General features: G+C 40.7%; 1 protein-coding gene across 1 annotated transcript in view; it reads left to right on the top strand.

Moving 5' to 3' along the window:
• Nucleotides 1-25,588, top strand: part of LOC108796020 (calcium-activated potassium channel subunit alpha-1-like) — a gene marked incomplete at its 3' end in the record, with an annotated part of 400,113 nt that overhangs the window by 286,160 nt on the left and 88,365 nt on the right. The window contains exon 6 of the mRNA XM_018567387.1: nt 24,381-24,456. Within this exon, the coding sequence (XP_018422889.1) occupies nt 24,381-24,456 (76 nt within the window). The remainder of the gene's footprint in view (nt 1-24,380; nt 24,457-25,588) is intronic.

The following is a 25,588-nucleotide window of genomic DNA, read 5'->3' as shown; positions in this document are numbered from 1 at the left end:
AGCATTCTATCGCCATGGCAACCATTAGCATCCGGCGGCCGGCAGGCCCCCCATCTCTGCGCCGGGAGTGTCGGATGAATTTACGAGGCATTGTGAGTGTTAATTGTTCTGTAAGCTCTTCCATCTATACAGCCTTTATGGGGTCTCAGCGTAGCATAATGTTTAGCACCTACCATTTTTGCCTGCGCTTCAGGGGCTTTATCAGGTTTCCTGCAAGAACCTTCTTTTGGCTCAATGACTTTTACTTAAACTTGTTCACGCTGACATTTTTACCAGTTCCCCTATTTTTGCCACGTAGACCCTTTCACTCCTTCTTGGGTTACAGAGGATTTCCACTACTTTTTAATCATTTATCAGCCCTTCCATCTCACTAGGGCTGTCTGTTGCTGCAGCAAGCACACCAATCATTTATCAGCCCTTCCATCTCACTAGGGCTGTCTGTTGCTGCAGCAAGCACACCAATCCTTGACTATCAGCACCTCTGTCTGGCATAGACATTATTTTTGTCATACTGTTAGAGTGGCCGCCGGTATCTCTGCTTCCTTAAAGCAGACCTTTACCCATATCTTTAAAATATCAACAAACACCCCTTTAGAAATATTTAGTAATGACAATCTACAAACACATACTTCTAGATAATTGCCGGCTTTGTATTCTTTGCATACCTTTATTTTTTCTTCCCCAGTCTTCTCACAGTGGTCATGTTTACTAAGGGCAGATTACTGGCTCTCCTTTTACTTCCTGCATTTCTGGCACAGGTGACTAGAGCATATGATCATGCACACATTAAGAGGGGTATAGACTCCAGAGACAGAGACATAATCCTGCCCCTGTACAAAGCATTAGTAAGACCTCATCTGGAATACGCGGTTCAGTTTTGGGCACCAGTTCACAAAAAGGATGTTGTGGAACTGGAGAAAGTGCAGCAAGGGCGACCAAACTCATAAGAGGCATGGAGGAGCTCAGCTATGAGGAACGATTAGCTGACCTGAATTTGTTCTCTCTGGAGAAGAGGCGATTAAGGGGGGACATGATCACCATGTATAAATACATAAATGGTCCATATAAAGAAATTGGTGCCAAATTATTCACGTTAAGGTCACTGCAAAGGACAAGGGGGCACTCTTTTCGTCTGGAGGAAAAGAGGTTTAACCTTTGCATACGAAAAGGATTCTTCACAGTTAGAGCTGTGAAAATGTGAAACAGACTCCCCCAGGAGCTTGTTCTAGCTAGCTCGGTTAATTGTTTTAAAAAACATCTGGATGTATTCCTAAATGCACAGAATATTACTGGTTATTGAGTTCTTATAGGTATATTAAGCATCAGAGAGCGTTGATCCAGGGAATATCCGATTGCCTTATGGGATCAGGAAGGAATTTTTTCCCCTGTTGGAGCAAATTGAACCATGCTTTATAGGGTTTATTTTTGCCTTCCTCTGGATCAACATTGGGTAATTGTGGGCATAGTGTTCTGTTTAGGCTTTTCTTCTTTTTTTTTTTGCTCTATAGGTTGGACTCGATGGACTTGTGTCTTTTTTCAACCTGACTATGTAACTATGTAACATCATCTCAGGGGAGGAAAATGCCTCTCCCTAAGATTTCGTGAGATTACAAATGAGATTTCCCAGCAATGCTCTGCCGATGTAACCTTCCCAGGGTGCAATGCTTTTGGCACTTAAATCATCATAATTTCAATGACAAGGCAATCCCAGTGTGCATTGCTTTGGCAAACTGAAGTCATTTTGCCCTTACAAAGCAGGAAGTGAATGCTCTGCAATTGTAAGAATTTCAAAATCACAGCATTTTACACCTGATATGTCTGTTATTATTAATTATCATACATATAGTGATGCATTGGTAGAATTTGATTTTTGTGTAAAGTTCCGCCCTAATATCTTCTTGCATTGCCATTAACAAACATTGTATTAAATAGTGCCAATCTTGTCAAACTTTGCTGAGTACCATCTTTAATAGAACATTCCAAGTGTTGGTATTCAGCAATACTAGTCAATCTGTTAGAGGAGGAGACAAAGGAATACATAGCAGCTGAACATTTAACAGTTTACATACATGCATAACATGAATATATTTTACATGCATATTCTCTCCTACCTTTGAGTGAACAGTCACCCACCAGGGTGATACCAAAGCTGTCCTGAGAAACTTCTAACTCTGGCACTCTGGGCCCCTTGGAGGTTTAGGAGAGCTGCCCCAATCTTGGCCTTTCTCAGATGCCTGTCTGGCTCAGCTTCCTGTTTGCGTAGGCCAGACAGGTCTGGGCACCTGCTTCGCACTTATCTGAATTCAAGCTGCTGTCACAGCACATAGGAGCAAAGCCTGAATAGAGAATACTTTCTCTTGTGGGCAATACACACCTGTCTTCAATCACTTTCACACCTGTTCAGGTACTACAGTATATGAATCTTAGTACAGTGGCATACTGCGCATCAGTCATAATATATAAACACCTATTACATCTATACCATATGATCAGAAATGGGTTGAATTTCTATGTACCCACTCTATATGCTATACAACAAAGGTACAAACTGTTTAAGATCTAGGAACATAAACTATGAATAAGATGGCGCACAAATGTATAAAAACACGCTGAGGCCTTAGCACTTGTAGCAACAATAACTACAACCCATAGTAGCACTATATTAAATGTCAGCACATTATTTTAAAGCTCAGCAAGCCCTCCAGCCATCAATAACAAACAAATGTATAAATAGATCAGAAAAAAAAAGAAACGTTGCATAATCCAGCAATCCTATATAAAGAAGCTTAGTAACTCCAGATGGACTGTAGTCCTGTTGAAAATGGAACATTTCCAATATCAGGTGTGGACCTAGGAGAAGTATTTTATAAACTATTATGAAAAGAGACTACAATGCTCCCATAATCTTGGCTGTGTTGATTCTTGAATTATCAATTATAAATATAAAGGCTATGCATAATATGAAAAGCAACAGTGTGTTCAAAGGAATTATGCATTTATACACAGGTTCTTAAATTTCTATGTATGAATGAAACTTCTTGCAGCAAGATTCAAATATACGCTAAATAGGAAGCATTGTATATAAAATTCTCCACAGAGATTGCATGCGGTGAACTGAAGGCAGAAAAGATGTGTTGGAAGGCTGGTTGAGTGTGCTGGGCCCTTGTGGGGTGGAAGAACTTGACTGGCCTGCACAGAATCCTGACCTCAACCCGATAGAACACCTTTGGGATGAATTAGAGCGGAGACTGCGAGCCAGGCCTTCTCGTCCAACATCAGTACCTGACCTCACAAATGTGCTTCTGGAAGAATGGTCAAACATTCCCATAGACAAACTCCTAAACCTTGTGGACAGCCTTTCCGGAAGAAATTAAGCTGTTATAGCTGCAAAGGGTGGGCCAACTCAAATGTGGTGAGGAATGTTCTCATGTCATCACTTGGGGTTAACTTTTGAAAGTAATGGCTTGCTCTTACAGTTGCCTAGGTTACATGGGCAACAACCACTTGCTCACAACCCTGAAAGAGCTGCTGCACTGCCCCTGCAGGGTGTTAAACTGTTTGTGTGGAATCTTTCTAAGCCATTAGCTGAGCTGTCAGCAAACGTGTACTCTACTGTTGGGATGCAACTGTTTGCGCCAGGGCCTGTTACCGCTGCGCCAAAGCTTGCTGTTGGTGGGCCTGCACTTGCACATTGGCTAGCGCCAGCTACTGGACCAGCTCTTTCATCACTCCTGTGGATTTTAGAGCCTGTGCAGGTTTAACCCACAACATGCACAAGGTACACAGACAGTCTACAGCATGGTTTAGCAATACTCCACTTCTCACAGCTTCTCACAGGCACCTGTCTCAAACTCCGACTACTCCACCATGTACTCTGTATATTTTCCTATATTTAAACCCTTTCTGTGTATCCATTAACTCTCTGATGCCCCTTTAAAGGGGCACAACCCAAACAGGGAAGAGTCATCTGGTGTGCTGTATGGTATGGAAGTTGTAGTATTAATTTTCTGTAAGGAAATTGATACACTTTTATTTACTTTGTGGGTTGTTTATAATTGAGCATAAAAAATTGGAAATTGTTAGAAAGTATTATTTTTAGAAAGTAGAAGTAGATGTTAGAAAGTATTATTTTTAATTAGGGATGCAGTATTAGTATTGTTAGTATTACTTTTTACTTAGGGATGCACCAATACGAGTACTTGTACTCGCCCAAATGCTCCAATACCTTTCCAGATACCGGAACTTCCGGTCAGAGGAATATTTCCTCTGACCGACAGTGCTGTAGGGGGAACATGAAGCCAGCTTCACGGGCAATCAGGAAGCCGGGTAGCAAGACCCGGTTTCCTGATTGGCCGTGAAGCCTGGCAGGTCATTACTCGCCGCCTGGCTTCCTTATTAACTCCATGCTGATTGGCTGGGAAGCTTGTCTCCCAGCCAATTACAATTGCGGTTGGCCAAACAACATGGAGCCAGCTTCCTGGGCAATCAGGAAGCCGGGCGGCAAGTCATTACCTACCGCCCGGCTTCCTGATCGCCAGGGAAGCCGGCTCTATGCCAGGGAAGCACCAGTATGGGTACTCGGTAGCGGCGAGTACCGAAAGCAAAATATCTGTACTCATACTCGTTACTGAAAAACCGGTATTGGTGCATCCCTATTTTTACTGCACATATAGATTATAAATTGCTACTGTTATTCAGTATGCGTTTCTGCAGTATATGACAGACTTTAGAGAGAGATCGATTTTACCACATGTTTAAATGCTGACAATGTTGGCTGACTTTTAACCACTTCATGCGGGTTCACGTAAATACACGTTATCCGCTTGAAGAGGTTATACCAAGAACACGATTGCTGCTGCATTCACAATGAAGGTGTATACGTGGTTTGTCCTAGGAAAGTTAATTGCACGTAAAGCTTCACTTTGAAGTAAACAAATATTGTCTAAATATAAGAGGCATGTGTATTTTTACTTGAGTCATGGTATGTTTTGTGTATTTCTTTAAGATCAGTGCAGTAACCCAATGTAAAATGCTGCCTCTGTGCAGCAGCTTACCATAATATAAACTTTTCACTGCTGCTCTCTCTCCTTGTGCAGGGTGACTGGTCTTGTATTCATCCCCTACTGTAGTTTTCTGCAGGCAGCCTATGGTGGATGGAACCTACCGGGTCCCTCCCACAGCTCTGCTCTATGTACAGGCTATGTACAGACTAGTGATGATGCTACAGCTACTTTTTCAAGGTAATATCTGGGTTTAAAAAAATTATTGGATGTACACAAAGTGGATTGATATCCTTTTATGGCTATTGAGGAATATATTTAAATGAAAGTTTTTGTGCCCCAAGTACAGATGTAAGCAGTACTCTGGAAAATCTAAATTTTTTCTTGAATTCCTTCTAAAAATAGCAGGACACTTAGCATATAGTGCGCCTAGGGATTTTTGTGCCAACAGCCACATAGTTATAAATCTGCAGTGTGAGTGGCATTGCTGCCTATGACTGCTAGTCTCATGAAATTTGGAGTGCAATGGTGATGTCACTACTGTGTAGTTTGGTGAAGAGAATGTTGTACCCGAGACCCTGCACTGCATGCATCTTCCTGCTTTTGCTTCATTTCATTTCCTTATCTGTACACAAAGGCGCTCTTCACCAGGTGTTTTAATGTCACTGAAGAGACGTCTGACTCTGAAAGAACTTTTTGAAGAAACATTTCAATGTCGTCCACTGCATCAACCTCATTGACAAAGCATGGGAAGATGCCACGTACCGGACCTTGAACTCAGCCTGGAGGAAACTGTGGCCAGAATGTGTCACTGAACGTGACATGGAAGAGTCTGATGCACAGGTAGTGGAGGAGATTGTGTCCATGGGCAAGACTATGGGTCTGGACGTCGATAGTGCAGACACTGAGGAGCTTGTTGAGGACCATAAGGAGGAGCTGACGACGCAAAAACTTGCTCAACTCCAGAGTGAGCAGCAGAAGGCACTTGTTGAGGAGCATTCCACCGAGGAAGAGGAAGAAAGGGAGAAGGTTAGCAGTGATGTGATAACATCCATAATGGAAAAATTGAATGAGTGCCAGGATTTCTTTGAAAAGCACCACCCCAACATAACTGCGACGAACAGAGTCTTGAATCTGATGAACGACAACATGGTCTCATTTCCGGAGGGTTCTGCAGCGCAGGAAAAAACAAGTGACATTAGGCAGATTTTTCGCCAAAATTGACCCTACAGCTAAGAGACAAAGAAGAGAGGAAACCCCTGAAGGAGATCTCCCCGATGTCCTTTATGGAGGGGGACTCTCCCTCCAAACAATAACCTTCTCCCCTCCCACCTTTCCGTCCTCCATGCCAGAAGTTACCCCAAGAAAGGTTAGTGTTCACTCTCTTCATACTGTACTTACTGTGCTTTCATATTTTTGTGGTTTAAAATTTTTTTTTTCAATATGGTTCAGAACGGATTAACCTGATTTACATTGAACCTTATGGGAAAATGTGATTCGGTTCGCGACCAGAATCGCGGAACCAATTAAGTTTGTGAACCGAGGGGTACCGCTGTATGTCGTTTTTTTTTTTTTTTAAACGGCCCGGAAAGCAACAAAAACACGGCAAAGCACACTGCACTGCATGTGCAGAAACTCATGCAGATCTGGTCCGTATCTGGTGTGAACAAGCCCTAATAGTGGAAATGTTTCAGCTGCAGGGAGTCCACAGGTAATACTAGTAACTATCCCCAATAGATCTGGTTAGATCAAGAGTGTTTATGTAGCTGCAAGGCCAATCGTTTAGTCAACTGATCAACTCTTGGCATAGGATATGCTTCAGATTTGTTGGGGTTTAAGTTAAACCTGCAATAGAAGATCAGTGATGATCAAAACTGCAGGTACTGTATATTAGAGGACAGTTACGCCTGTCATAGTAAAAAGCAATAAGTAATTTTCATATCATACTATAAAATATATCTATAGTTAAACACTTGATAGAAAACACAAATCCACAATTTCAGTCTGTTCAGATGAACAGTGACAGTCACTTTTTCACTCTCCTCATGACTACAACATCTGACAGTCTCACAAATGCAGAGAACCACAGCACAGTAGACATCTGACAGTCTCACAAATGCAGAGGACCACAGCACAGTAGTTTTCTTGGAAATGTCACTTGTTAAACAGAACAGGCTTACCACCTTCAGTTTCATCTGCATATCATTTGATACCAACTGCTGTGTGAGTGATAGAATCCTAAGTTGTTGGGTAGTGTGCTGTTCGTCCTCACACGAAGCAAAGCCACACTTGTATGCTCCTTCCCTTGTGTACTGCAGAGTACAGGTGGGACAAAAAGCTACGGGAGGACAACTGCAACGATGTGGACCAGACTACTAGCAATTGATTTTTACACTAAGCACCAGAAATAGTACCCTGTTGCCAGGGTTCCAAGTTCTAACCTTTAGCTGATCAGTTGTAAATTCAGCTTTGGCCCCTTTGTGTTAGCTGCAACTTTTCCCTGACTAATAGCATGACTGCTGTGATTCTATTTATAATGAGAGAAATATGTTCAAGTACAGTTCTTCAGTATGGAGTAGCTTCCTGTTGCCATGTCGCTTTGCCTATATCAAACTGCTTCCAATTCTGCCCCCAATTCAAAGAGTAAACAACCAGTAGAAGACTGTAGCACCTATCAGATATAGCAGAAAAATAGTCCTAGTCTTTCCCATCTTTGTCTACTTCATTATTTAACATACCCTCTATGGATGGTTCACACTTTGCTTTGTGCTAAAGGCATAGCACCCATACACAGCACACCCGCCTGGAGTCATGTTGGGGTGCCTTTCACATGAATGGAAACACTTCAGCACAACTAGTATGCGGTGCATTGTGCTCTGCGATATTGTGTACTAAATGCATACATACTGTGCCTTTAGTGGCGTAAACTCGTTGAACTTTTATTACACATTCCGACAAACCCATATCTGTATGGGTGGTAGACAGAAGTATGAAAATCCTCATTGTTTAGTAGTTTATGCTTGGGCTTATGTCAGACGGCGATTTTGCCACCACAAATTGGTGATGGCAGTATCACTTAAGTGGCTGCCTGTCTGTCCCTATAGAATCTCTCCCTATGTAGCCAGATGCAGCAAGATGTCAGGCGGTCACTGGCTTGAACACTTCTGAATCTTGATAGCTAGCCATTGGAGCATCTGGCAGTTACAGAGGAATCGATTCCATAGAGCCATGGCCATATTTGCCTTCTGTATTTGGTCAGACAGTTCCAAAAGTCAGGGCTGGCAGCTTAGGTTCATCAACGGTTAACAGGCTAAAGGTCATGGCAAGAACAATAATAAGTATAGGAGTATTCACACCGTAGCTCTACAACAACTGAGCACTGAGCTCTCTTAGCAGCAGTGCTTTATAGGGCTCAGGTAATTAGCACCTCCCAGAGGAGGTGTGGTGTTAGGTTTAAAAATGCACACATCCTCTGTAACGGTTTGCCATTTTAAATTAGATGCTGATACTGTGCGGGTAACACTAGAGGGTGTCGGTATGCAGGAGTCTGAGCTGGTGGAGGGGAAGCTAGCCTTGGCAGTCTGCAGATGGAAAGCAGCCTGCTGAATGTTGGAAACGGGTACAGGTGAGAAATCAGCAGGGCAATCATTGGCAGTGTGTAAGAGTAGAGCTGCCTGCACAGCACTAGAGACAGGCAGATACTTTGTAGTGGAGATCGTCAGCCTACACAGGCCAGGTAAGCATGTTACAACAGCTTACAAAGCATCAAAGGGATCTAATTGTTGTAAATTATCAGTCAGGAGAAGGGTACAAACAAAAAAATGTTCAAGGCATTAGGTATAACATGGAACACAGTTAAGATGTTCTAGAACGAGTGTAGAAAATATGGCACAACAGTAACATTACCAAGAACGGGACGTTCTTCCAAAATTGATGAAAAAATAAGAAGAAAAATGGTCAGGGAGGCTACCAGGAGGCCCACATTAAAAGGAGCCGCACGAATTTCTAGCAATTATTGGTTGTGTGCTACATAAGACAGAAATCTACCATATTCTTAGTCAGTCTGGGCTTTGGGGTAGGTGGCAAGATGGAAGCCTTTTCTTACTACAAAAAACATCCAAGCCTGGCTACATTTTCCAAAAATGACATCCAAGTCTGACAAAAGCATGTGGGAAAATGTGGCATGTTCTGCGCAAAAAACAACACTGTGCATCACCAAAAGAACACCATACTCCCAGTGAAGCATGGTGGTGGCAGCAATATGCTTTGGGGCTGTTTTCTTTCAGCTGGAACTAGGCTTTAGACAAGGTGGAGGGACTTGTGAACAGTTCCAAATATCAGTTAATTTTGGCACAAAATCTTCAGGCCTCTGCTAAAAAGCTGAAGATGAAGCGGAATTGTACCTTTCAGCATGACACCGACCCACAGCATACCTCCAAATCGACAAGAGATTTGGAATGGCCCAGCCAGAGCCCAGACATGAATCCAATGAAAATCTGTGGGGTGACATGAAGAGGGTTGAGCACAGGAGATGCCCTCACAATCTGCGAGATTTGGAGCACTTTTGCAAGGAAGAGTGGGCAATGATTAAGTAACATGTGCCATGCTGATAGACTTCTACCCCAAAATACTAAATGATGTCATAAAATCAAAAGGCACTTTAACAAAGTATTAGTTTACCGGTGTGCATATTTATGCAAGCACAATGCAAGATTTCAGTTTGTTTCTAATTGAATTGCACAGATTATAGGTGTCATTAAAGGTGGAATTTTTATATCCACTGCATGTGTGTGTGTCTCTATCTATCTATCTATCTATCTATCTATCTATCTATCTATCTATCTATCTATCTATCTATCTATCTATCTTTTATTTTTTTACACTTAAATAAAATGTCACCTGCAGTGTGTAACAGTGGAAGTTATGTCTGCTAATATACAGTTATGGTTATATAATAATACATTGCTAACTCTAAAACCCTTAATACAAAAGGTCAATAATCTTCTCTATCATCAGCTGGCAATGAGGATTGGCACATTTAGCTGCGGGAGGGGGTGCTATGGCCAGAATGAGATTCCCTAGAGTGTCCAAAAGAAGCTTAGGCTTTAATATCCTGATAGCAAATAGGGGGGTTTTCAAGCACTGCAGAGACAAATCTGTATGTACTCATACGAGGAAGCTGTGTGAAACAGTTATTTTCTCTGTATTTTAATTTCTCGCTTAATGGATATCACAATGATCTCTTGATGTATGATTTTTTTGACAAGTTAGAATGCAATAACACTTTCCTATCCTGTTTGCAAAGTGACGAGGGCAATGATTTAAAAAAAAAAAAAAACCTCTGGATCTGTGCTAGCTCTGTCTATCTGTGAACGTGTGGCTTCTGAGGACAAGATTTGAGATCTACACTTCCTGCTAAGCATTGGAACAGTGTTTTTTATCTACTGTTATTGTTCATTCTTTGACATGATACCTGGCAAAATCTTAGTCTATCGAGCTCCCGAGGGGGCCACTAGGAGCGAGGTATACAAAAGCACCAGGAGACGTAAGAAGAGCTTGGGAGATTTGTACCAGAATGGCTATAGAATCAAAGCTGGACCTACTGGAAGGGATAAACAGGATGCATCTGGATGGTCGCAGTCCTTGGCCTCTGGCTACAGAATGGCATGTTACTGGGGTAAGAACTGAATTGTGTTCTTACAAAACCCTATGCTCTCTATATCTAGCATTTATTGCTTATTAACTATTTCAGCTTGAAAAAAAAGTAAAGAATTTACATTATAGTTAATCTAATATATTATACTATGCAAGTATCTGTGTATTGATACTGCATTACACACATCACTATCAGTTTGATAGGGCTGAAACCCACAAATAATGATTAGAAACATATCAAAGCAGCATAAAAATACAGCAAATGCTGTTGCTAGGATGTTTCAACCTTATCTTTGTATATGTATTCTGTAGTGATAATAGGAAACAATGACCACGCTACTTAACTGGGTTGTTCTTATGAACAAGTTTACTAGTTTATTGTATTTATATTTAACTTTGAATTAATTGCAGCTTTTATTGCAGCTATGTGGTGTAATATTTGTGCTGTGATGAAAGCAGCTGTGTTTCCATTGTAGGAATGGACAGCCTCAATATGTATTTTCTATAGGAGACAAGAGTCCACACAGGAATTTAAGTTTAAACTGGCCACAATCAGCTTAATTGTGTTGTTAGCATTAAAATAAAGGCACGTTTTCAGACATCCAAACAACTTGAGCAACTTCTCATTAAAACGAAATGTAAAACAAATTCTTGCCTGTCTGGCACATGTAAACCCAATCCCTAAAATGTATATACATTTTGGCTTGTTAAAGTCATTTCAAAAGTCACTTTTCTGCCTTTTCTAAATGTGCGACCTTTATTAAAATAATACCTGGTTATCCTGCCATGAAGGTTCATGTTCAGGCACTGTTATAGGGTGGCAGTGCTCTGTCCCACTCTCCTAATTGTGCTCTTTCATGGTCACCCTGTCACATATGGTTCCGGTAGAAACTACAAGTGATCATTATATGTTAAGCAACTAATTAAAGCAAAGTAGAACACCTGTTGCTTACTGCAATATCCTGGAAGCTCTTGAATGGATGCCAGATTTTGTCTTGCAGCAGTCCTTGTATTCATTGACGGCAACTACCCAAATGAAAGGTGTTTTACACATGAAACATGTTGGTGGGGAGAACTGTGTTTCTGTTATTTTCTTTACGTTTGCGGGATTGCACTTAATTTTTCTTTTACTGTTGCTGTTTACAAGTGGTCATTTCAACTCGCACTACCAGGGCATGTTCTCCATAAGGAAAGCTGCCCCAATAAATGCCATGTAGAAATTCCTGAAGTTCATGCATGTAGACAGAGCATGGCTGCAAAGATGTTGCAGGAGAGCAGCAGCATAGGGATCAAACAAAGGATAAAACAAAAAGGTGAAAAGTTTTTTTTTTTGTGAATGGTTTATGATACACTGCATATAGTGCATTTAGCAAACTAAATTTCCTTCAGTTAGGCTTTACAACCATTTTAAGTCTCCATCTGTCAAGGAGTTGAATCTTGTTTCTAGCTCCCAAAAACATTGCCTTTTCACCAACAAAGCTGCCTGCACACGATGCTTCTCTCTCCAGGTTTCTTGTTTCTTCTGAAAAACCCTGTCAAGGCAGTTTTAAATACAGTTGCTTTCTCTGTCAAGACTCGCCACAGCAGTAGCATAATTAGGCCTTAGAAACAAGATCAAAGGTCATGAGGGAACCTGACTCCAGGAGGACAGGACCCATTCCAGAGACAGGTGCATATGTTCGGATTCATGGATTGGAACTTGAAACAGGGAGATCGGTTTTGCACATGCATGGATACACACAGCATTGTGGATGCATGCATGTGCGTCTCTGAACGGATATATATAGATGAACTGACTAATAGAAGAATCCCAGAATAGCCATATGTGATGAACAAAAATATAAAGAAGTACAATAATGCTATACGTAAGAAATTGCAGGAATAGCCGTATGTGATAAATAAATATAGAAAGAAGTACAATAATGTGATTTATAAGAAAATGTCTAGCACAATGAAATGATGATACGTAGATATGTTAAATCATGTAACGCAGTGACACTATTCATGTATAGAGTTGTTAGAGAACTGTTGGGCTTGATATGAACTGATCAATAGATGCATTTTAGAACAGCCCTACTTCAAAAGCTAAAAGGAAAAAAAAACACAATAACACTACATGTGAAAAATGTATCAACCGCAATGAGATGATATGTAAAGTCTTGTAATACAATGATACAATATGTATATAGAGTTGTCTGATAACTATGTATAAGAAGATGATTGATATAGACATATGCAGATTTATATGCATCTATATATGTATCTAAAGTCATGGGTACACACACACACATGTCATTTATATTTTCCATACGTCAGCAAAATAGCCCAAAATTAGCTAAGTAAAAAGAAATAGAATCCCTTATGGAAATTTGAAAAATTACAAAAGTGCAAAACACAAATATCTCATTATTTTTGTTATAAAGCTATATCTGCTCTCTATATACGTTTTATTAGGCAGAAATAAAATGATTAATATATATGGGCCCCCATATACCCTGGATTGAGTCATTTTGGGGGGCAGTCTGTGCAGCGGAGCCATATAGGCATCAATGTGCATCCAAGCACTTTGTACCCGCAATCACAAACCGCTCGACTAAATAGAGGGAGAACAATTCGGCTCAATACAAACATAGAAGGGAGAAGGCGGTGCCTGTATCATGCAGCCCCACTGGACTTGACAGGGTTGCTATGCAACATGAACACAAAAATCGGAAAGAGACTGGGTCTATGCGGCTGCGCACCGATGCCACACCCCCCCGTTGACGTCACACGCCAATCGAGCGTGGTATCGACGGGGGGTGGATGCACATAAAAGGACAGGGGAACAGTATAAGGAGAGAGAGCGAGGGAGGCACACACATGAGCTGAGGGGACTGAACGAAAGAGGAGACACATCACGAATGGGTGGACTCTGGGGAGGAGACCTCATTTGATTTTTTTTAAAGGTATTTAAATATATGGGCACTCAATTAATTTTTTTTGGCTTTTTGTAAAATTGACACATTTTGCTGTGAAGGAATGTGGATGAGTTTATCAATGATTAAATCTTAAAGGAGAACTATGGGGGTCAGTGTTTTCCCCCATAGTTCTCCTTAGGGTAACGGGAGGACACAAACTAGCGCCCTCCCGTTACCCTAAGCTCAGTATACCGCTAGAGCTAGTTAGCTGCTGGTATTCTGCACTGCGCCGCTGTATAATGTACTATATTGCACACCACACTCTTTTTTTTTTACTTCCACCGCGCCAAGCTTGCTCCCGTGATGGACTACAATCTCAATAGAAACTAGTAGTAGTCCATCACTGAACCCTTTTTTTTTTTTTAAATCCGATTAGTCGATTAATCGAACTCAATAATCGGCTAACTAATCGATTATGAAAATAATCGTTAGCTGTAGCCCTAGATACCACAACATTTTGGCCATCATACATGAAATTGTGACTGGGACACTATGTGATGCATGGTTTAGTGAAGCGAAGCTTCTGGGATGCAGGCTGCTTTTTTCTTTAGGGCTGTTAGTGAGGGGGCAGACCATTGGGTTGTCTCACATCTGTTTGTCTAGTTAAACCCACATTTGAAGTTTGCACTTTGTCGATGTAAAGCCTGATGAAGGGACCCTCCGTGGCCCCGAAAACGCTTGTACTTCATTTGACAACTGTTCAATAAAATGAACATTCGGTAATCCTAAAAGGATTCTTTGGTGTGCTGGTGACTTTCTTCATAACAAGTTCTGCATACCTCGGTGCTACCCGCAGTCATTGCAAGCAATCTCTCCTAGCCATTGGGATATCCAGTAAGGTGCACAACAAGATTTCCTCTCATTCTGATGTGGATGCTTGACACAGGGAAGATCATGGTGCTGGTGACTGGATATCAGAGGTAGCTGGTGGTTAATAGCAGATCAGACAGCACTGGTGTGAGGAGCTGAAGCGAAGTCGGGAACAAGCCAGATCAGTAACGTGCGTGTAGCGTGGTACAAAAGCAAGGACTAGAGGCCACCACCTAAAATTCAGTCAGAGGGGTTACATTTTGGAACTCTCTGCCACAAGCAGTGGTAGCAGCAGAGAGTATTGAATAATTCAAAAATCAATTAGGTACCTTCCTCAGAGACCATAACATACAGGGGTACAGGTACTCTTAAAACCTAAGACCATAAAGGGACTCCTATAATACATGCACGCACTACACACACACACACACACAAAGTTGAACTCGATGGACCTGTGTCTTTATTCAACCTCAAATACTATATAACTATGTAAAAGCGATGTCAGGAGCAGTTTGGGTCATACAATTGCACGCAGAGTGGTACTAAATCAGGAGACGGAAGAATGGTCAGAGGATAAGCCAAGGTCACAAGGCAGGCAGCAAGCAGCAGAGTCGGGAATCAAGCCGGGTCAATCAGGTATCAGAAAAAGGATCGCAAATGCAGGATACAGCTGAAGATCTCTCAGCAATGTGCAGATGCAGAATCCATCATTAAATAGCCCATCTGGCACCAAGAACAGGCATGTGCATGCTACAGCATGTGTATGGTGTTGCTCGTGCACATGCGCATTGATTTTGCGCATGCACATTCCTATGTGCAATGTTGGAACTGTAGCGCAGAACACGCACATGCATATGCACATCGACTCGATCCGGAAAGGAGCTGTACTATGGGTGCTGACTGAAGTACCCTGACACATGTGAATAAGTCCTTACTCATAGTTCCAGCATCTTTTTGACCTCTTCGGTATGCTTCCTGTCTAGCTAATGTTATCCGATATGGCTTTAGTTTGACTATTACCCCAGGATTAGTCACAATATCTAGCAGATGCTCATCTAGGTGTCCTTGAAACTATGATGAATTCCTGTACCTCTTTATTTGGTAATTAGCCAATATTTGTTAAATTTACATCAGGAAGTTGTGATATTTTACCATTTTTGAGGAGCAGGTTTTGTAAAGTGCAGAGGCATGGCTTAAAAAGGAAGTTCAAGGGAGGAGCAAGGAGTTCAGAGTTCAGCAGAAACTAGGTTTAACTGAGGATTACACAGGAGATCAGGCAAGGAGCTATCAGCGGTGGCTCAGCAGGCAGAACCACCACCAGCCACAGCAGAGGCCCTGGGTTCAGATCCAGTTCCTGACAGTAGCAAATATTGATGAGCTTCAAAAGAGGACATGGAGGTCCATTAATGGATTTGGGTCTAAAAGGGAACTTTGTAAGGGCATGTCCACCAATTGTGGAGAATGGAGCCTAAAGTGTGAGTTGCATCGCCAGCATGTATTGAGAGAATCAAGAAATATTTTATGCAATTTTTCAGGACTAAGATGCCATTTAGAAAAAAACTCAGAGGATTCCTGAATTTTAGAACTGGTAGATCATTTATGAGTTAAGGAGCAAATACGGTCCCATTGTTCATCAAAGAAGGAATACCATAGGATCTGTTTCCTAAGCATTTTTTATGTGAGTAGAAGGGAAGGCAGAAGCACCCAGAGTGTCATTAATCATAGAGTATTAAGTGGCAATTAAGTGGGATATAGGTGAAGTGTCTACAAAGTTAGTTTTGAATAGACATGTAAGCCGGCAAAAAATGAGTTTAGTTTAATTTTGGGATGTATTTGTTATTTCCTTTTTTTGGAATTTGGGTCCAAAAGTCAATTTGTTTCGGCATTTGGATGAATCCGAATTTTCGTTCATTTCTGATGAATTAAATGGTAATTACGAACTGAAATCTTTTGCAGAGAAGTGACATTAAATGTTTACTTTGATTCTTTTTAACTTTTTACGGTCCACAGGAACAATTTAAAAAAACATTTAGGTCTGTTAGGAATGTTAGGGGAAACCTCTGATGTATAAAAACAAAAAAACAAAAAAATACCAGCATGAGGCAAAAGGTACCAGATCTTTTTAGGAAAAAAAAAGCTTCTTGTCCCCATGTCCCCAGGGCCTCTTCCCCACAACCCTCGCCTCAGGTTGTGAGTGTCTGCGTGCAGGGGGGCTCACAGCATCTGTGTACCCCATTTCATAAAGGGGGGCACCCAGATGCCGCCCCCACCTTGTGAATGAGTAAGGGGTAGTTGTACTAAGGAGTTAAATAAAATGTAAATAAATACATAACACCTTAGAAAAAAATCCTTTAATTGAACAAAAAACACAAACACAAGTTTTTGACAATTCCTTATTTAAAACAAAAAGTAAAACGTCAATCCCAACTCCTGCCGACCTGCGAACCCCCTCCCCCCCAAAGAAAAACAAACCCAAGAACACCCGCCACTGGTTGCCCGGGCAGTGAACAGAAATGAAGATGATCTCTCAAGTCTGCTCCTCTGCTGATTGACATCAGGCAGGGGGCGGAGCAATAGCCAACCTGTTTTTGGCTATTGCAATTTAAAATAGCCAATAGCAGAATGGCTGCTGTCCACTGCCTTCTGTCAGTCCGCAGAGGAGCAGACCTGAGAGAGAAATTTCTCTCAGGTACACTCCTCTGTGATTGACATCAGGCAGCGGGCGGGTGCATTAGCCAGCCTGCTATTAGCTATTTTTTTTCAGTAGCAAGCTTTCTTTATTGCTGCCCACTGCCGATGTAAACATTGCAAAGGGCAGCCAGTGGTTGGTTGTTACTTTTTTTTGTCAGTCGGTGGCCGTCAGGTTGATTGAACTAATGCAAGGGTGGAGACTGAATGGACAAGCTTCAATAGTCAGCTGGTGTTTGCATCATCACTCTGGGACAGGCATTTGTCAGAAGTTTTGTTAGTAGTTGCAGAATGATGATTACGGTTTTGGTCATAAGAGGGCGCCAAAGAGTTACAGCAGTGTAACACATACTGCAACAGGTCATGCTGCAGCCAACTGAATGAGGAAGGGTAAGAAACCGTGACAGATCCCAATTCCGAAGATCTGAAAAGATCATCTTTAATAAAGGGAAAAAGTGAAATGTAAGAAGGTTAGAGGGATTGGAGGGTAAGCAAATGCCTAAATATGGGATATTGTTCATTTCCCAAATAAAAGTAAAGTGTTTTGCTAAATGTTTAATCATAGAGGTTGAAAGCGAGATATTTAAACCTGCTGTATTCCCATAATTGATTGAAAAATTTGAGAAATAGGAACAATGTTTAAATTCTTCCATTAAATTAGGTAGAGAAGTCAAAGGATTGGAAATAAAAAACAAAAGATCATCTGCAAAAGCAGCTAGTAAGTAAGACTTCTCACCAATCTGTATGCCCTTGCTTGCCAATTTTTTTTGAGTCCTTAAAAAGGGTTCTAACGTTAGAATGAAAATGAGAGGGGACAGGGTCAGCCTTGACGGGTGCCATTGGAAATTGAGAAGGCCTTTTGGCAGGCATCCATTAACTTGTATTCTCGCTGAAGGTCTTGAATATAGTGACATAATCCAGGTAAGCATCCATGGCCAAAGACCTGCAGTCAGTAAAACTTGCTCCATGTAATCCCAGGCAACCCTGTTGAAGGCCTTCTTACCATCTGTTGAAAGTAAGATGCCCTCTGTTCCCATCTTGCACATATAATTTATAATTTGAAGGGCCTTAATTGTATTGTTGCAACCTTCCCTTTTTTGGCATAAAGCTAGCCTGGTCTAAATCAATCACATCTGCAACAGGAGGAAGCAAGTGATTGACAAGTATGTTGGCCAAAAATATTTTGGTCAAGGTTGAGTAAAGATTTTGGCCTATAATTGGCACAAGTGTCTTTCCCCTGCTTATGGATAAGAGAAGTATGTGTTGCCAGGATTGATGGAGGCATAGAGGAGCCAGTAATAATAGAGATAAAAGCTCTGTGGAAATAAGGAGCAAGAATATTTGAAAATGTTTTATAACAGAGTAGTGAATCCATCCGTTCTGGACTTTTCCCAGGTTTCATCTGTAAATAGCTGTTGAAAATTCCTTGAAATTAATGATACCCTCAAGGGGTTCAGCCACCTTGGGAGATATCATAGGAAGTTTGGGCTGGGCAAGAAAAGACTGGATTGATGAGAGTCTGTCGGCAGCTAGAGAAGCAGGTTTATGTTGGAGGGGTAGAAGTTTGTCTGGTGTAAAAAGATTGGAATGTGATCAGATGTTTATTACCTTTCCCATCTCTAATTTCTAAAATATGATTAGGAGTTCTATGTTCACAAAGAGCCCTAGCAAATAATTTGCCATTTTTATTGCCAAATTCATAACATACTTTCTCTCTGAGAAAAATCTCTTCTAGCTTTAGTTTTTAATAGACGCAATTCTGTTCTGGCTGTGCTAATGTCAGAAGTGCTAGCAGTACAGAGAGATTTCTTGTTGTTCGAGAGAGGCAATTTTTTGTGTGAGATCTAAAATACATTTGTTAATGAGTTTCTTTACGTAGTTACTAAGGGAGATTAATTCTCCTCTCAAAGTGCATTTGTAAACCTTCCATAAAGTAAAACGTTGAATCGTAGCATCATCATTTTCAGAAAAATAATGTTGGGATGTCTTTTCGATGTGAAGTTTATTTGTAGCATGAGTAAGTAAGGAGGGATTGAGATGCCAGGTCAGTTGGGGGTGGGTGTGTTCTATTTACAAAAAGTGTTAGGGAGATAGTTGCTTGATCTGATAAGGTGGTAGGATATATTGAGCATCTATTAGAGATGGGAGAAAGTATTGTGATATGAATAAGTAATCAATTTTTGAGTATATGTTGTGAGGGGCTGAGTAGAAGGTGAAATCTTTATCTTTGGGATGTAAAGTGTAAGAGTCAAGTGAGGTATAAATCGGCAAGAAGACGCTTAACATGAATTAACACTCAGCGGAGTGATTGTCAGATGTGTCTAGTGAGTGATTCAAGGTTACATTAAAATCTCCCCTTGTGGATGTGGACTAGACCAGCTGTCCACAACCTTTTTTGAACCATGGACCGGTTTCGTGGAAAATTTGTCCCTGGACCGGGGGTGGTTGTAGGATTGCTCAATAGTAACTTGTATTCTCATATAAATGATTGCTCAGCCTCAGTGCCCTATAAAACAAACAATCAGCAGCATGCAGAGTAACTCACTAACATAAGGGCCACACACAGTAAGGCAGAAGTTCCTCTGCTGAGGTTAGGAGCATTTTTCACAGATCTCTGTCAGGCCTCCAGTTGTGACACATGTGCTGTCCCCATCTCCTTCTCCTCAGCTTGGTTCCTGCTCTGTTATCAGAAGAGATCAGACAGGAGGCAGAGGCAGATCAGGCACGCACAATTTCCTGCTGGTGCATTGTGCATGGCCGCAAGGAACTAAGTGAAAGCTGTGGATATGGGTCCTAGATGTGGCAGTGGGCCCTGGGCACTTGCCCATTTTTTTTACACACGTTTGTCTCACTTACTAATATCCCTTGGCCACGGACCGATACTGGTCCGTGGCCTGTTAGGAACTGGGCCACAGTCGCCCCCATCAGGGCCGCTTTGGCCCTGATGGGGGCGGCTGTGGCCCAGTTCCTAACAGGCCAAGGACCAGTATCGGTCCGCGGCCTGGGGGTTGGGGACCCCTGGTCTAGAGCATGGAGTTGGCCAGAGTTAGGCAAATAAAGATTTGCCAGAGTAATCTATGTAACTTGCCAGAGACAAATAGAAAACGTTCCGGACCCTGACATTCCTGAACTTGAGTTAGTCTAATATATTTGCTAATTAAGATGGAAACAACTTTGTTCTTAGATTGAGGGTCAGTAGCATGAAATACAGTAGCAAAAATATGTTGGATAATCTAGAAATTTTAGTGTGTTTTGAAGCGAGTCTCTTGAAGGAAAACAAAATGCTCTCTCAGAATTTTAGTGTGAGAATGAATCATCATCCTTTTTTTTAAAGGGATATTTAAACCTTTGCCATTTCAGGAAATTGTCTTAAAGGACTCATTTTAATGGGAAGGCATTTCCAATTGAGGAAAAGGGGGGGAAAAAGAGGGAAAGAGGAAGGAGGTTTAAAAATTATAAGATCTTATGCCTCCTCTCTTCAACTCTCCCCTGGAGTGCAACTCCACAGAAAATAAAAAGGAGAGAGTATAAAGTAGAAGAACTGACAAGATTTGGGGTAACAAGTAGAGTAAAGGAAGATCTTACAATGATATAGAGTAGGGTAAAAAATATAGAGAGAACAAGAAAGGAATAGATAAATGGAATGTGACTTAGAAGAATGTCACCTTTTGAGAAGTAGGCGAGAAGTAAAGCTACGAGCAGTGTACTTAATAAGCACACCACCAAATGCCATAGGTTGCTGGTCTAGAAAAATACCAGAATCCATCTGGTTGGGCTATGTGGGAGTTTAAAAAAAAAAAAAGGGAGAAAAAGACCTCTATAAGTCTAAGGACCAGTGAGGGGCGAAAAAAAAGTCAGTAAAATAGGCAAATTGAGATTGGTAATGTCATGTAGTATATACCTCTAAATCCAAGGGATATTCGTAAGTGAGACAAACGTGTGTAAAAAAATAACAGCATATAAAGCATAAAATACTGCATAAAATATTGATTAAAGCTCTTAGGGGGGTCACCAAAGTGGAAAAATATAACTACTGCAAAATAGCAAAACTAAGAATCATAGGAAAAAAATCCTTGATGATATAATATATCTAAATAAAAAAATAGAGATAAAACAGTATTCTGAGTGGTTATATTAAAAATGCAAATAGAATGAAAAGAAACATAATGGTACTGTTAAATAAAGGTATTTGAACGGTTGTTGAAGGTGTAGGTCTAGGAATGTACAGTAGACTTTTTTTAAGTTATCAGGGGAAACTACTCTATAATCAGAAGCATTTTAGCATAATCAGAGGCAAAGAGATCATCTACTCTTCAATGCACATGAAAACAGCAAAAAACTATTTAAACTGTAGCAATTTCATTAGTAGTAATACAGTAAAACTCCCAGTTACGGGGATCAGTAGGTGACGGATAACTGTAGTTTCCGGTTGCTTGAGGGTTAATAGTGACTCTTACACACCAAAATCCCCCCCCCCCCCGCAGCACTCCCGATCCCTCTTTCCATGGCCCCATTCAGCTGCCGGCTAGCTTCCACAGCCAACAGGTGAAGGTAAGCAGCCAGGAGCAATAGCCAGGTTTCTATTGCCTATTTCAAATTGCAATAGCAGGCTGGCTATTGAAACCCCGCCCAATGAGCAGAGGAGCGGACCTGAGAGAGAAAGTTCTCTCTTAGGTCGGCTCCTCTGATCAGTGGGCGGGTGCAATAGCCATCGTGCTATTGCCATCCTGCAATTTGCAGTAGGCAGCAGTAGGCTGGCTATTGTTCCCCATTGCTTACATTTCGCAGAATCTAGCAAGATGTAAACAAAGAATTTAGTTACAAACCAAATAAATTTAGTTGCTAATGAAATTTTTTAGTGTGCACCAAGCCACCGTCAAAAAAAAGAAAATCACGGACGTATTATGTTCTCAATTTGTTTTTTTGTTTTTTTGTGCCGGTTGATTGAGAGTGCTTGTTGCTTAAATGCCAGCTAATGGGTAGTTTACTGTACATGTAAAGCAAAATGAGCATATACAGCAGACTATATCTTGAGGCGGCGCATCAGGTGATCCCCTGGGATGCAAGGCACGATGCATACAATCAAGTTCAATAGGTGATTCTGCCAGATGATAAAGGAGTTCATTGAATAGGGCTTGCACCGCAGGTCTCAACTGATCCTCTGAGACAGATTCCAAGACTCCTCAGCATTTTTTCCCCCCTCTTATAATTTTAACTGCGTGCAAAAAGAAAAAAAAAGGCATGGATTCTCCCTTTAGAATATTGGGGCCACCTATTACACAAATGAGAAAGGGGTAACCAATAAATAAATAAACACACAGACGCACGCAGTGCTCTATTTAAAAAAAATTATAAACATTGTCCCTCAGTGTAAATTCAACATCAATCATGTCATCCAGCGATGTTGATCCAACATCATTCATAATTAACGGCGACCCGCACAAAAACAATGCTCTCCCATCGATACTGCTACTGCATATGTCAGCTCCCTAGCCGGGCGCTGAATATCAACAAACTGGCTGGGTATCCTGGGTTACGCTGTTGAGCACACATGGTCAAGTATGCATTCATGTTTGGGAGTAGTGACACGGGAAGTAGCAGTAGCATCAGTGGATCATCATGTCTTTGTTGTGATTAATGGCTCTACATCATTGGACAACACAATTGATGTTTTATTTATATCATGGGACTTTTTTTGTTTAATAAAATACTTTTTCTAAAGGTGCCTGTGTTTTATTAGTTACATTATTTTAGTGAATGAGTGAAATGTAAACAGTAGTGTTGGGGGACCTAGCTAAATGATCAAAATACAACAGACTGCTATTACCTAGGATTGCAAGTGCCTTGTTTCTGCTTTTGTTTCTAACTTTTGAATATAGAGATCCAGTAAATGGTTTTAAATTACTTTGCAAAATGTACAAAATGGATGTTATCTCTAGTGTTTAAGGAAGGTGCTGCTAAGTGGTTGTCCGATGATAGCCATAAGGAGACATATAGAATTTCTATTTTCCATAACTACTTTTTACGAGAGCAAACTATTTGATGTATGTCTACAAGAGTTAGCATGTTTTAGTTAATTACTTTAATTTACCTGCTACTGTGTGGTCTTCAACAATGGCTGATTGACAGAAAGCGTTTTACAGAAATAAATCACTGACTTAATAACAGGGGACATAGCCTGGTTTGCTGCAGTACCTCTGCTGAAAGCTTTGCAGCACTTTTAAATCCTTCAGTGTCTCTAAGGGCTTGTTCACACCAAATGCAGACCAGATCTGCATGAGTTTCTGCACATGCAGTGCAGTGGGTTGTGCCGTGTTTTTGATGCGTTCCAGGCCGTTTTTGGTTAAAAAAATTAAATATTTGTTTTAGTTTAAAATGGGCTTTCAGTGCGTTCCAGGGTTTTTGATGCGTTTGCATGCGCTTGAGAGCAGGTAAAATAGGGCTTGCTGCAGTTTTTTTTACATGCCCTGGAACTGAACGCTGCGGTGTGAACTAGAGCCCAAAAAGACAATTGGAATACATTGGACACAATTTTGATCCGGTCTGTAACGGTTCTGCTCCTGGAACGCGCTTGGTGTGAACAGGGCCTACGTGGCTTACTTGATGGAGAAACAATACTTTTACAGCATTTTTGTGTGCATAATGATACAATATATTACAACTTTGGAAAACAAGCTGGACTGTTAAATATTTTGGTTTAAGCTTTACTTCAGTGTGCTTTGCCATTAATGTGGGCTGTTATATAATGGTGAACCATGACCATGTTCTGCTTCCTGAGAGAAAGTTCCTTTGTGTTATCTATTGTAACTAGGACCTCGCAGGAATGCATCTGCAAGCACAATATTTTTTTTAGACTTTTTTAGTTTGGTTGTATTTTCTCTCCTCTTGTGCAAATTCAGCGTATTCATACTTAATTATGCGTCACTCAGTTTAAGTCAGATGTATGAAAATTGAGACAGTGGAACAGTTGGTTGTGTCAACCAGTTAAATATATGATTTATTTGAACAACAAAAAAAAGTGAATAGTGACTAGTTGCTATAAGCAACAATTTAATCTGTGCTCCTTTTTTGTGTTTACATTTCTATTTATCTGTCGTATAATGATATTAAATTATTCTAACTTTTTGTTTAGTTTATTTTAAATGATTTTTTAATAAACATAGCTGTATAATCCTCTCGACGAGGTCCTGTTCTTGTTCTACTCTATCGATATGATAAAAGGCAGTTGTGTTATTCAAAATAAATAAGCATAACCTTTCTTCTCTTACAGGCTTGAGGTTTCTACGAGCTTTGCGGCTTATTCAGTTTTCTGAAATTCTGCAATTTTTAAACATTTTAAAAACAAGGTAAGAAGATAATGTTCTTACTATCCATTTATTATACAAAAATTGTGTATCTGTTGCTTATCTAGTTTTTTACATTATTCAGTTTGTATTCTGAACAATGTGTACAGTAGTACTTCAGAGTGTGCATGTCTGCTCCCTAGTAACCATGTGTAAATCAGTGCTTTCCTAGTTTTAGTGTGGGCAGCAATGCCTCATACTGTCATTGTGTATAGCAGTGCTTCCTAGTAATACAAACCAAAAAAGGATAAAATATATCAGATATAAACCACACACTAAATATAGAAAACTTAACACGTTAATAAAACAAAATCCCAATAAGATGGGCTATCCCACACTCCCTATTCAACATACATTAATAATTGATAATTGTCATATAATCTCCCAGAAGACATACAATATACCATTCAATATAAAGGACATGTTAATGCAATTTAAAAGTTGCTAAAGGCAAATACTATATTACACATTGATATATTTATGAATCTGAGATATAAGGATCTCAGTACGCGGTCCAGTTTTGGTCGCCGGTACTGAGAAGGGAGGTCCTTGAACTGGAGAGAGTCCAGCGGAGGGCAACCAAACTAATTAGGGGAATGGAGCTATGAGACAAGGCTTCTGACCTTAATGTTTACGCTGGAATTAAGGAGATTAAGGGGGGATATGATTTTCATGTACAAGATGTTCAATGGTGACAGCAACATTGGCAACAAACTGTTTGAGATTAACTCTATTACAAAGACTAGAGGCCACCACCTAAAGTTGGTGGAGAAAAAATTTCAGCACAATGGGCGAAGAGGGTTCTTTAAAGTAAGAGCGGTTAAGGTCTGGAACTCACTGCCATCGGCAGTGATTTCAGCCAAGAGTGTAGATTTGTTCAAGAAACGTTTGGACAATTTCTTGAGGGACCGTAATATCCAGGGATACCAGTATTCCTAAGAATGAGATGATGCGTGGACCTATATGGGTTGGACTTGATGGACGTATGTCTTTATTCAACCCCAAATACTATGTAACTATGTAAGGATAGAAACCGCTAGAAAAGGGACATAAAAGGATTAGTGATGAGCTGGGGCTTGATGTGAACTCAGTGCACCTGAGTTTGCCCAAGCAAAACTGTTATCGACACCCCCCC

This window comes from Nanorana parkeri, unplaced genomic scaffold (assembly GCF_000935625.1).
Source record: "Nanorana parkeri isolate BGI_ZX_2015 unplaced genomic scaffold, ASM93562v1 scaffold1041, whole genome shotgun sequence".
In the NCBI taxonomy this organism is placed as follows: domain Eukaryota; kingdom Metazoa; phylum Chordata; class Amphibia; order Anura; family Dicroglossidae; genus Nanorana; species Nanorana parkeri.
This window is presented reverse-complemented; position numbering and strand designations above follow the sequence as displayed.